This window comes from Lactuca virosa, chromosome 3, assembly GCF_052849685.1.
Source record: "Lactuca virosa cultivar CGN04683 chromosome 3, Lactuca_virosa_CGN04683_v6, whole genome shotgun sequence".
NCBI lineage: Eukaryota > Viridiplantae > Streptophyta > Magnoliopsida > Asterales > Asteraceae > Lactuca > Lactuca virosa.
This window is the reverse complement of record NC_136428.1, coordinates 261,126,799-261,141,402: the sequence shown is the minus strand read 5'-3', so window position 1 is coordinate 261,141,402 and position 14,604 is coordinate 261,126,799. Positions and strand designations below refer to the sequence as shown.

General features: G+C 37.5%; 1 protein-coding gene across 1 annotated transcript; it reads left to right on the top strand.

Moving 5' to 3' along the window:
• Positions 1-12,936: 12,936 nt before the first annotated feature.
• On the top strand, positions 12,937-13,845 carry LOC145162933 (uncharacterized). The gene has a single exon (XM_079081905.1). It carries the CDS (start codon positions 13,029-13,031, stop codon positions 13,755-13,757), a length of 729 nt encoding a protein of 242 aa, XP_078938031.1. The 5' UTR covers positions 12,937-13,028; the 3' UTR covers positions 13,758-13,845.
• Positions 13,846-14,604: the final 759 nt, after the last annotated feature.

Below are 14,604 nucleotides of genomic sequence, written 5' to 3'. Positions count from 1 at the left end.
GTCAGAAACCTTTGAAAAGTTCAAAGAGTTCAAACAAGAAGTCGAGAATCAATTGGGCAGTAAGATAAAGATGCTTAGATCTGATAGAGGCGATGAGTATCTTAGTATTGAGTTCCACGACTACCTCAAGGAATGTGAAATAGTTTCATAATTAACTCCTCCTAGGACACCACAACTTAATGGTGTAGCTGAGAGGCATAATCGAACCTTTTTGGACATGTTTCGTTCCATGATGAGTCGAGATTTACTTCCACTCTTTTTCTGGGGGTATGCCTTAGAGACTGCCACCCACATTCTTAATCTTGCCTAACAAAAAAAGTTGCCAAAACACCTCACGAGATGTGGACAGGGAAGGTACCCTCATTAGCACATATCAAGGTTTGGGGTTGTGAAGCTTTCGTAAGACGAGAGACTCACGATAAACTTGAACCTCGCAGTGAGAGATTTATTCTTATCGGCTACCCACAAAAGTATTTTGGATATTTGTTCTACGTACCTAGTGAGAACATGGTTTTTGTATCACGAAGGGGAGTCTGAGAGAGAGAGAGAGAGAGAGAGAGAGAGATAGAGAGAGAGAGCTCATATGCAAAGAGGATAATGGGAGTAGTATTGATCTTGAAGGAATTCAAGAGTCACACGGTGAAGACACTTCTGAAAATACTAGGGCTCAACCTTAGGAAGAAATTCTAGTTGAACCAATTGAAGAGTCGTTACCTCTTAGGCATTCCACTAGAGTTAGAGTAAAACCAGAGTTCTTTGGTTTCCATATTACCACAGAAGGTGATATATTTATCACTGATAGTACACTGGTAAATTTGGATGAACCACCTAACTACAAGGAAGCCATGGCAGGCCCTGAGTCAGCCAAGTGGAAAGAGGCAACGGACTGGGAGATCAAGTCCATGTATGACAATCAAGATTAGAATTTGGTTGACAATCCATCAGGTCGTAAGACAGTTGGGTGCAAATGCATCTTTAAGAAGAAGACCGACATGAATAGAAAGGTACACACCTTCAAGGCTCGACTGGTTGCGTAAGGCTTTACTCAAATCCCAGGGGTTGACTATGACGAGACGTTCTCACCAGTGGCTTAGATTAAATCTATTAGGATAATGCTCGCCATAACTGCATTTCATGATTATGAAATTTGGCAGATGGATTTCAAAACTGTTTTCCTTAATGGGAAGTTGGTTGTGGATGTTTACATGAGTCAGCTAGAGGGTTTTATGGATGCAAAATATCCATATAGAGTGTGTAAGCTTTAGAAATCGATCTATGGATTGAAACAAGCTTCTCGCATATGAAATCTTTGTTTTGACGAGCAATTTAAAGAGTTTAGTTTCTCTAGAAGTGAAGATGAATCTTGTGTATATGTCAAATCTAGTGGGAGTATAGTAAACTTTCTGGTATTGTATGTTGATGACATACTTCTTATAGGAAACGACATTCCAAATTTGCAAGAGGTTAAGTGTTGGCTTGGAAAGTGTTTCGCTATGAAGGATCTGGGAGAGGCTGCTTATATTCTAGAGATAAGGATTTTGAAAGAAAGGAGTAAAAGGTTGATTGGACTTAGTCAAAGTACATACTTGGATAAGGTACTAACGCGTTTTGGTATGGAAAATTCCATGAAAGGAGAATTGCCTATACGGAGTAATACCAAACTGAGTAAGACTAAGATGCCGAGTATTGGTGCAGAAATAGCATAAATGAGTAGAGTTTTGTATGCTTCCGCCGTTGGATCTATCATGTATGCTATGCCATGTACTCGCCCTGATGTGGCTTTTTCTTTGATCATGGTCAGTTGTTATCATGGAAATCCAGGTAGAGCTCACTTGATAGTAGTTAAGACTATTCTTAAGTGTCTTCGAAGAACTAAGGACTGGGTCCTAGTGCTTGGTGGCAGTGATAACTTAAGAGTAATTGGGTATAGTGACGCCAACTTTCAGACAGAAAAAGACAACTTTCATTCTCAATATGGATGGGTATTTACTTTTAATGGAGGAGCAGTAACTTGGAAAAGTTCCAAACAAGAGACAATCGTTGATTCTATGTGTGAATACGAGTACATAGCAGCGAGCGAAGCATCAAAGGAGGCAATTTGGTTAAAGAACTTTATTGGAGATCTTGGAATTGTTCCATCTATCAAGGAACAATTGGAGATTTTCTGCGATAATGACGGGGCGGTTGCCTTAACAAAGGAACCAAGAGATCATGGCAGATCGAGACATATCGATAGAAAATACCATTTCATCAGACATAGAGTAGATGTAACATACACGTTCAGTTATCGTGTTTTATAATGAATAATATTATGAAATATATATGAATTTGAGTATTGAGTTCTAACAGATAGTTTTTACTTGAATTGAAGTAAAACTATGTTTAGAATCATTCAGAATGTTTTGGAAGTCCTATGAGATTCTGAACAAAAGTCAGATATTGAAATTTAATGAAAATATAAAATTTGAAATAAGTATAATTTTATTATTGAAAGTTGTAAAGAATCTCGTTAGAAACATTTAGGCGAAAACCTCATCGAAATCGGAGTTATAACGAAGAAGTTAGGAGCAATCAAAGATCCGCGACAAAACCGGCAAACACTATTTAGCGCAAAAAGTGAGTTTCCGATAAACTACTTTTTAGCTTTAGTGATCTAAACGAAAGACGTAGTATTCGTTAAACCGAGAATTTTCATAAAAAGAACGTCCAAATCTGACTTCGTATGAGGAAGTTATTATTTTTCTAAGTTTCGGAATAGCAGTAGACAGCTAGAAACTCGAAATAAAGATCGAGTGATTTTTAGCCGACACAACCTAAACGAGAATTGAAGGTCTCGTATATAGTAGTGCAACGGTAAAAAGACAGACGAAAACGGACATCGGATGAAGAAGTTATGAATTTTTAACGGAGTTTCCTGTCCCGGTCTGTTAAAAATACTAATATTACAAATAATATCAAAATTAGCCGATGGTGTCTAAACGAAAGTTGTAGAGCATAATTTTACCTACGCGTGCATATAAAGAACGTCGAAAACTGAGCTCGTATGCGAAAGTTATTGATTTTAGAAGTTCGGGACATAAAATTCGAAAAAATCACTAAAACCGAGGAATTTCGCATGGTCAGACTTCGGCCACGTCACCCTCGCTCGCAGCATGCCGCGTGTCCGAAGATGATGAGTCATCCGAGGCCAGCTGTCGACCCGTGTCGCACCCTCCTCGCATCGAAGGCTCGGCCAACCAGAATCCGACGCGTGCCTTCCACCTGTCTCTCGCCCTCGAACCCGCCACATGCCCCCTTCGCATGCGAGCCACGTCCCTCCTTCTCCTCCATTCGGATCCGAAGCCTCCCCTATATAAAGGGAGGTGTGAGACCTCCCTGGTAGTTTTGGAAAATCCTCACCTTTTCACTCCTAAACCCATTTTAAGCCATTCCAACTTCCCCCGAAGCCTCGGGATCATACCCAACACCCGAAATACGTTCCGAAGTGCCCGAAGACCCCGAGAAATTTATCTTTTCGGTTTGAAACTCAACCCTCGCAAGGCCCGGTTTTCAAGAAAGCTCCCGGTTTTCATCAAAGAAAGTTAATTATAGTAACGAAGTGCTGCCCAAATTACTATTTTAACCCCCGGTTATTTCACGGTGAGTTCAATATATAGGAACAATTGTATGTTATGTGTTATATATGCTATGTGCTTTCACCATGTTATTTTCCCGTGTTATTATTTCATGCTATTTTGTTAGCAAAGCTGTACCTTTGGCCATGTGATCAGTGAAAGGACTTAGATTCACAGTGGTATTGGTATGTAGCCTCTGGCCGTGTAGAGCATGTCTCGCAAGAGAATGATGTCTACCCCTATGGCATTGGCAGAAGGTCAGATAGGGCTGAAAGCCTGAAATCTACCTAATTGTTTAATCAAAAATTGTATGTCTTCTGTGCCACTTGGGCTGAAGTCTTATTGATGTATATCAAGTATTGAAATTGTTATGTCTCATTGATTGTATATCATTGAATCAAATCATCAATTGATATGGAAAGCTTGTCGCATTTCACATATGCATTTGTTGTTCCTTGTACCCCTTTGCTTCTACCATATTAAAGTATATATATGACATAACGTTATATTGTATCTATTATTGAACTCACTAAGCGTCACCGCTTACCCCTCTTAGTGTTTAACAATTGCAGGTAATAGGAATCCAGTATAGTTATATATACTGTTGGAAGATTTGGAATAGTTTAAAACTAGTACTTTTGTATTTAGTACTCATTATGTATAAATTTTAATATCCTGGGTAGTTATGTAATATACTAAAACTTAGTCGGTTTGTATCCAATATTTTTTAATCACACTATCATTGTAAAATATTATTTATAAATATGCATGAACCATGTTTTAGAGTAACAATATTATGAAGTATGAAAGTTTGGGTCTTTCAGAAATACGAAAGCTTAGAAAGAGGGTTCTTTCAATCATGGTATCAGAGCGGTGGTTTAAGTGAACTAAATTCCATGGATTGGTATTTAGACTTAAACCGTCAGAAGTTCAATATATGAACGGATTCATTAGGAGTATATGGATACGAACCATAGGAAAAACTTAAGTAAAGTATTAGGTAATAATAAATCCTAATATTCTAAAATATTATGTTGCCCCAAATTTTCAGAAGAATGGCTGAACAGGAAGGTAGCCATACACCAGAAGATGGTGGAGATCCTAAACCTGGTGAAGTAAATACTCCAGTATCCCCTCGTGAGGAGCGACTCTTGGGTAAACTTACTGGTATTATTCGGCAGACTCTCGAAGAACACAAGAAGAATAATGATAAAGGCAAAGCGAAAGCCACTGGAGAATATTCAAAAGGGGAGGTGAAGCATCCCTCGTTCAAAGATTTCTGATGTCCTTAATCCCATAGTTCTTCTAACTTGGATTCAGAACACCGAGAAAGTATTTTGTATTTCTCATGTGGGTAGTGAAGACAAGGCTAATTATGCTTCTGCAATGCTCATCGGAGAAGCCTTGGTCTGGTGGGAGGCAACATATGAAGCTGTTAACGGGTATGACCAGGAGAATTTACCCTGGCAAATGTTCAAAACTCGTTCGCTAGGAAAGTATTGTCCTCTAGACATGAGGAGAAGATTGGAGAAAGAGTTTCTTGAGCTTAAACAGAGAGGAATGACTGTGAATAAGTATGAAACTCAGTTCAATCAAATATCATGGTTTGCTGCAAAGTATGTTTCAACTGAAGACGAGAAAATTCAGTTATTCATGGAGGGACTACGACATGAAATCCACGATTTTGTAGCCAATCGGGATGTTCTGTCCTTTGACAAAGCTGTTGAGTATGCTCGAAAGCGCGAGCATGACTTAGAGATACGTGGTGCCACTCTTTCTGTTCCAAAGCATCCACGTATCGATCAAACTGTCCCGTTTCCTCTATTCCACCGGCTCTATCTGTTCGATCTGATTCTAATACAAGAGAGCAATCTCAGAGCGCCGTTCGTGCTCGCGATAGATCATAATCTTTTTCTATTCAATCGCCATCATGTCGCATTTGCAGAAAGAATCATCCGGGCCAATGCATAATAGAAAAGGAATCTATGGTCTGCTATGGATGTGGAGAAGCGGGTCACATAAAGCTAGCTTGCCCAAGGAAGGATGTTACTTGCTATGCATGTGGTATTACTGGCCAGAAGAAGTGTTTTTGCCCTACTCTTACTAGTCAAATTCCGGGAAGTCAAGCTTCCATCCAACAACCAAAGAATACTCCAACTAAAAAGGAGGAGGTGCAAAAAGCTAAGGGTCGTGCATTCCAGATTACCACGGAGGAGGCACGCGAGGACCCGAATGTTGTGACGGGTACATTTCTTGTCAACTCTAGACCTGCTCACATTTTATTTGATTCTGGTGCCTCAGATTCTTTTGTGTCTCATGAATTTGCGCCTTCCTTTCAAATTGCTTGCTATGCACTTGCGTAACCATTTCATGTAGATACTGCGGGAAGTATATCATTATTTGCTGATAAAATCTATAGAGATTGTGTCATAGAAATTGAAGGCTATAATTTTCTTGCCAATCTGATTCCTATCTCCTTACCCAAGTTTGATATTATTCTCGGCATGTATTGGTTATTAAAGAACCACGCAGAACTCTGGTGTTACAAAAAGATGGTACGCAACCCTATCGAAGGGAAGGATCCTATTTATGTCTACAGTGAATAAAGACTTAAAAATCTTAAAGATAAATTCCTTCTTAAAAACTCGTAAATTTATATCGAAGGGGTGTTCTATCTATCTGGTCTATACAGTTGATATCTCAAAGAGGAGAAGAAAACTGTAAATGATGAGTACCACTGAAGATTATTTTTGATCGTAATACTCGCTTCACTTCTCATTTTTGGGCGAGTATGCAACGTGAATTGGGATCTCGAGTTTCTCTCAGTATAACTTATCATCCCCAGACAGACGGTCAGACAGAGAGAACAATCCAAACAGTAGAAGATATGCTTCGTGCATGTGTCTTGGAGTTCGGAGGTAACTGGGATAAGTATTTACCTCTTGCTGAATTTTCATATAATAACAGTTACCACGCTTCAATCAAAATGCCACCATATGAAGCATTATATGGTCGCAAATGACGTACTCCATTATGTTGGCGTGATATAGGACAGAAAATCCTTGGAGGCCGTGAAATGATTCAAGACACCACTGACAAGATTCAAATTGTACGGGAAAGAATGAAAGCGGCCCAGGATCGACAAAAGTCCTATGCAGAAGAGAGGAGACGACCCATAGAATTCCAGGTGGGTGATTTCGTAATGCTGAAGGTATCCCCGTGGAAAGGCATTATGTGATTTGAGAAGAAAGGAAAACTAAGTCCTAGATTTGTTGGTCCTTTCAAAATCATCCAGAGAATTGGTAAGCAAGCATACCGCTTGGAATTACCGGAAGATTTGGCTGGTATTCATGATATGTTTCATGTGAGTTATATGCATAAATGTTTAAGCATATATGATGAAGCGGTTCCGTTATCCAAGGTGAAACTGGATAATAAGTTAACATATGTAGAAGAGCCTGAAGAGATCGTAAATGAAAGAACGACTAATCTATGTAATAAAGAAGTGGAATTGGTGCTTTTCAAGTGGAACCACCATCGAGGCCCAAATTATACTTGGGAAAATAAGAATGAGATAAGAGCAAAATATCCTCATTTATTTTAATCGTTGTAATTTCGGGGACGAAATCCTCAAAATGAGGAGGTATTTGTCACATACACGTTCAGTTATCGTGTTTTATAATGAATAATATTATGAAATATTATATGAATTTGAGTATTGAGTTATAACAGATAGTTTTTATTTGAATTGAAGTAAAACTATGTTTAGAATCATTCAGAATGTTTTGGAAGTCTTATGAGATTTCGAACAAAAGTCAAATATTGAAATTTAACGTTAATATAAAATTTGAAATAAGTATAATTTTATTATTGAAAGTTGTAAAGAATCTCGTTAGAAACATTTAGGCGAAAACATCATCGAAATCTGAGTTATAACGAAGAAGTTATGAGAAATCGAAGATCCGCGACAAAACCGGCAAACACTATTTAGCGTAAAAAGTGAGTTTTCGATAAACTATTTTTTAGCTTTAGTGATCTAAACGAAAGACGTAGTATTCGTTAAACCGGGAATTTTCATAAAAAGAACGTCCAAATCTGACTTCGTATGAGGAAGTTATTATTTTTCTAAGTTTCGGAATAACAGTAGACAGCTAAAAACTCGAAATAAAGATCGAGTGATTTTTAGCCGACACAACCTAAATGACAATTGAAGGTCTCGTATATAGTAGTACAACGGTAAAAAGACAGACGAAAACGGACATCAGATGAAGAAGTTATGAATTTTTAACGGAGTTTCCTGTCCCGGTCTGTTAAAAATAATAATATTAAAAATAAAGTCAAAATTAGCCGACGGAGTCTAAACAAAAGTTGTAGAGCATAATTTTACATACGCGTGCATATAAAGAACGTCAAAAACTGAGCTCGTATGCGAAAGTTATGGAGTTTAGAAGTTCGGGGCACAAAATTCAAGAAAATCACTAAAACCGAGGAATTTCGCATGGTCAGACATCGGCCACGTCACCCTCGCTCGCAGCATGCCGCGTGTCCGAAATTGATGAGTCATCCGAGGCCAGCTGTCGACCCGTGTCGCACCCTCCTCGCACCGAAGGCTCGGCCAACCAGAATCCGACGCGTGCCTTCCACCTGTCTCCCCCTCGAACCCGCCACCTGCCCCCTTCGCATGCTCGCCACCTTCCTCCCTCGCATGCGAGCCACGTCCCTCCTTCTCCTCCCTTTGGATCCGAAGCCTCCCCTATATAAAGGGAGGTGTGAGACCTCCCGGGTAATTTTGGAAAATCCTCACTTTTTCACTCATAAACCCATTTTAAGCAATTCCAACTTCCCTCGAAGCCTCGGGATTATACCCAACACCTGAAATACGTTCTGAAGTGCCCGAAGACCCCGAGAAATTTATCTTTTCGGTTTGAAGCTCAATCCTCGCAAGGCCCGGTTTTCAAGAAAGCTCCCGGTTTTCATCAAAGAAAGTTAATTATAGTAATGAAGTGCTGCCCAAATTACTATTTTAACCCCCGGTTATTTCACGGTGAGTTCAATATATAGGAACAATTGAATGTTATGTGTTATATATGCTATGTGCTTTCTCTATGTTATTTTCCCGTGTTATTATTTCATGGTATTTTGTTAGCATAGTTGTACCTTTGGCCATGTGATCAGTGAAAGGACTTAGATTCACAGTGGTATTGGTATGTAGCCTCTGGCCGTGTGGAGCATGTCTCGCAAGAGAATGATGTCTACCCCTATGGCATTGGCAGAAGGTCAGATAGGGCTGAAAGCCTGAAATCTACCAAAATGTTTAATCAGAAATTTTATGTCTTCTGTGCCACTTGGGCTGAAGTCTTATTGATGTATATCAAGTATTGAAATTGTTATGTCTCATTGATTGTATATCAATGAATCAAGTCATCAATTGATATGGAAAGTTTGTCGCATTTCACATATGCCTTTGTTGTTCCTTGTACCCCCTTTGCTTCTGCCATATAAAAGTATATATATGGCATAACGTTATACTGTATCTATTATTGAACTCACTAAGCGTCACCGGTTACCCCTCTCAGTGTTTAACAATTGAAGGTAAGGAGAATCCAGTATAGTCATATACTGTTGGAAGATTTAGAATAGTTTAAAACTATTACTTTTGTATTTAGTACTCATGTATGTATAAATTTTAATATCCTGAGTAGTTATGTAATATACTAAAACTTAGTCGGTTTGTATCCGATATTTTGTAATCACGCTATCATTGTAAAATATTATTTATAAATATGCATGTAGCATGTTTTAGAGTAACAATATTGTGAAGTATGAAAGTTTGGGTCTTTCAGAAATACGAAAGCTTGGAAAGAGGTTATTTCAGTAGAAGAAGGTCACCTCGTCGTGAAAAGGGTGTCATCAGAAGAGAATCCAACAGATCCCCTCACAAAGGGTTTGAGTAGGGCAAGCACGTTCAGCATGCTACGAGCGTTGGTCTGAAGGATGATATTAGTTTTAGTAGTTAGATACATATTTGGAAACTTGTAACAAAATAAATGTAATTGACTTTTGGTGATTAAGTAATGGAGATTTATTTATGAGTTGGATAACTACCTTCTGTCTATTGTTTATTTTGTGTTTCATTTTGCATGTTTACTTCCCGAATAATTAGATTGTTCAAACATCTACAGTCGATCATACTTTGGAGGTAAGTAGTGAATCAAGACTGTCATGAATTGAATTGTATGTTGTCTAAAGGGTTTTAGACATAGCAATGATATTGCTATAGTATCGGTGAGTACTTTGAAATAGAGAATTTAAGTATTTGATTAAACCACGAGTAATTCTGAGATGATAATATATTATAATCTTTAAATGGAGATATGTGAGTTGTGGTTTACAAATCAATTGTGCATTAATAATATGTAAACGCATCAGTAACTTGATGTTATAAAACATATTGTTGTCCACGATTTGGTTAGTAAATAGTACAAGCATATAAGTCAAAGTTTATCTATTCCATTTTTCCTTAATGGGGAAAAGCAATATCTTTGGGCCCCTCGATGATTTAGTGTTGATTTATAGTGTCGGGCCCGACCAGGACTAAATTGATGTGTTCGATTAATAGTTCTTTGTCATTACAAGTCAGGAATCGGGAAAAAGTATTGGACAATAAGATTGATTATGTTCCATGTATCATGTCTACATGATATCTTGTAGAACAGAGGATTATATGATCACCTATCCAAGGACACATAACAGACTAGGTCAGAGTTCGACAACGACTTTTGAGAGCTACAATTTGCTAATCAGTTTTTGAAGTTATACTAGAAACTATAGTTATTAGACTTATCCAAGTGGGAGACTGTTGGATTAGGTGTCTAAGCCTATTAGTATAACTGGTATATATACTTAAATTGATAGTAACACAGTTCTTTTGGGTTACCCTCAAGACTAACAACTAGATAAGATGATTTTGGAGAAAGAGGTTGATTTATTATTTGATTAATAAATTGAAATAAATAATTTTAATAATATATTTTGAAGATAGTATATTAATTAGAAATAGTAATATTTAATTAATATTTAATCATAAATTAATTGGAATTAATTTTGGGATTAAAAGAATTAATTCAAAGTGTAGGGACTGAAGTGCAATTGTTCAATAGTTGAACAAGAGGCAATCTAGAACCCTTCATAGGCCTTGGCTGGTTTTCTTATGGCTTAAGGGTTTCTAGAATGGTCTTTGGTAGATAAACAGGAAGGTGGATAACTGCCTAGTTTAAGATTATATTGGATTAGAGTTTATCTAGGGTTTCCTGACTGCACTATATAAATAGCCTAAACCCTATAATTTTCGGCCACTTGTTCTTTAGAAGACATAGCCAAAAATTTGAGCCTCTCTCCTCCTTCTCAATGATTCTCCTTTGCTAGTGTTGGATGTGAATCACTAGAGGCGTGACATTTGTGATGCTTGCTCTTAAGGCTTCAACAACACAAGGATTTGGATTGTTATTACTATATAACAATCACGGTATGAATCTTCTAACCCTAATTGTGTATTTCGATTATATACTAGTATGCTAGCGTTTTCTATTTTATTGTTCAAGTTATATGTTCAATTAGAGAAAATATAGATCAAAATTTTAGGGTTGCATGCACACAAATGATAACAGGTATTGCATAATACCCATCAAGATCATCTATAGTGGCAAAAATGGATTTGAGTACGCTGAATGGAGAATTTAATTCCGACCAAATCGTCTATACACTGCTGAAAAATCGATTAGCGTATTGAAAACCAGATAACAATTTTCTCCTTCCATGTATCAAGTCTTAAGACGGTGTTTCCGATTCTCCGGTATAAAGGTTTCATGGGATTCTACAGAGGCTTCGAGACTTCATTAATCGGAACAATTCTAGCTCGAGTGACATACATGACGACAGTATAAGTCACCAAGAGTAATGTTAGAACAAGTATTGTCAAATTAGGGTTTCGAAAGCCGACTGCCGCCGCCATTCACAATACTCCCCTTCTTTTCCCCTCCGATATGTAGGTGTAGGTGGGGTGTGGTGTCCAAAACCTTGAAAATCTCATCACCATAGCCAAATGTTGGAGTTGAAGAATGTTTCGCCTCATGTCAAGATGAACAAGTCTGATAAGATTACCAAACCCATTTTTGGGGATCTCACCGGCCAACGAATTCATGGAAATAGAGAGTAGTTTCAAAGATTGGATGTCGAAAAGGGGATTCAATATATTGGAAAACACCCGAAGCAGGTCAACAAACAAAGGAACAACGACGCATGAGTGGAGCTCAGTGACAATTTTGGATTTGTTTATGGTTCTGAATTAGAATCAGAAAAAGACCCTCCCCCCCCCCCCCCCTTTTGCACAACAGCCAAGGCGATTTCCGGGCAGGAGAACATCGGAAGATGATGAAGATTTGAATCGATGGTGCTGTTGTTGTCTTTGCAGGAAGATGAAGAAGATTGGAGTCAAAGATCATAGTCTCGATTATTCCAACAATCACATAAAAAATTCTGAAGGGCTACGTGGAATTGATTGAAGTCAAAGGTCAATGTCCATGTCATCATAATAACCGGGAGACCGCTTCACAAGATACAAAATAATGTAAACGACTTGTAATTTTCGAATTTGATGGTGTAAAGGTTTAAAATAAAGTTAATGGACTATTTAAAGCCAAACGTAACATTTTAATGTGTTTTCACGTCAATAATCATTTTCACGTCAAACACATAAAATGAACAGAAAACATAAAATATGTCACTTGTACCGACCATGTACATGGATTCCATTTTGCACACTATCCTACGAATAGGGCTAAACGTCGTTGTTTTGAACATTTGATAGGGACGTAGGGTAACCCGCCGGCTCGAATACCTTCAATAAAATTGATGGTGATTTGCTTCCTAATTTTAATTATTGGTAAATTAAAAAAAAAAAACAGCTTAAAAATTTTGGGTGATCTGAATAAGATTTTACATATTGATGATTTATATGGAATATTGAAAGTGATCCGAACTCGGTCTCCACGTTTCATTTATTTTCTTGCTTTCCACACAACTCAAAGTATCAAGTCATGGATTTGCCGAGTATACTTTTCTAGAATGTCAACTCTCTTCTACACTAATTTAATAATTTCAAATTACATATTTCATTTATCCAATTTAATAATCAACATCGAATACCATTTCATGATTTTTAAATAGGAAAACAAAGAAAAAAATCACGCGCTCGGTGACAAGTAAAGCGATCACATTCTCCTGCTATAAATACCCTCGATCGGCTACCAAACTCTCCATCATCTCACTCATCGACCTGTTCAACTTCAATCGCAAACAAAAAACCAAAAGATTCCTGGATATTTCAGCGAGACACATTAGCAACTACAGGAGAAAATGGAAGGATCAGGAGTCTCTCCTAGCTTCAGTTGTTACTCTTCTGATAGTTTAACATCCATGGCAGTCGCCAAAGTGATCCGTGAAGAACATGCAGCTCGATTTCAAGAATTTGGGGATCTTAGCGAAGATGACTTTGAGTTTTCGGTGGGTTTAAGCGATGAGGATGTTTCAAAGGAAGAGAACGCTTCACGAAGCTGGACTGTTTTTCCTGTTTTCAATCACAATTTAATGATGAAAGATGACGAAGATCGTGATCAGGTTAAAGGGAAGGAAGATGAACAAGAAGACTCTTCTTGGTGTTCATCATCAGAAGCCGACGAATTGGAAAGTCCACGTTCTAAAGCATACTGCGTACTGTGGAGGCCTAAATCCGACAGTGGATCGCCACCTCGTGTGAGTAAATGTAAGAAGAGTAGTTCTACCGGATCTGGATCGAAGAGATGGAGCATCCGGTCTTTGCTCCGGCGAAGCAACAGCGAAGGGAAAGAACCGGTGGTGTTGTTGACTCGTAAGAAGGTGGACGCTACAAAACAGAAACGGAACTCCGGTGAGGTTTCAAAAGTTGGCGGCGGATTGAAGGTGCAAACTCCTGTACATGAATTGTTTTACGTGCAAAGAAGAGCTGAAAATGAAGTTGTGAGGAGGAAATCGTATCTACCCTACAGGCAAGGTCTTGTAGGGTTCTTCTCAAATGTCAACGGAATGGGCAAAATGCTTCCATTTTGAAAAAAAATAAACTCAATTTTGTTTACTTACATTACTTCATTTCACTGGATGTAAATATCTTTCAATGAGATGTTCCTTGAAAACAAAAGAGTTTTGAGGATGTAAAGTTAATTAATAATCTCAGATATTTTGTCATATAATGATATAATCAAATTGTTTAAAAACATATGCTTTAAAACGTGAATAATAATAATATATTTATTTCACGAGAAGGGTAAATATTGACTAATAAAACAGTAGGTCGTGTTATAATATGCAATTGCAATAAAGAGGGTCATGGCTTCGAGATGCATGGCGTTGTACACCAACTATTTATTTTAATTTATCAACAATTTCATTGAATTCAACATGGTTAGGTCCATAAGAACTATAAATAGATTTATATACAAAACGCACATTGAATTTTCCTTAGAGTTTCTAGAAGACCAAAGGGTTGACAAGGATTCAAATGTAGAGCATGGAAGTTTAGTTAGGGTGTTAAGTTGGTATTCGATTCATGTTTTTATCTGATACGATATTACATGGAATTTCTTTTATATTTTGAGCACGACACGAGACTAGATCGTGTTTTTTTTTTTCTAACACGAGCACGAACGATTTAAAAAACAACACAAACGACAAACATAAAAACACGACAAAAATGACATAAATTTTCCATTTGTCAACTTAATTCATGCTTAATCCAAAAACAAGAAGAATTTTTTTCATATGAGGCCATTTTTTTTTGCTAAAATAAACGCGACCCAATTAAAAACTACATAAATGACAAGTACAACTTAACAACAAAAAATATCAATTTGTCAACTTAAACTCATGGTTAATCATATCAATATGTCCTAAAACATAA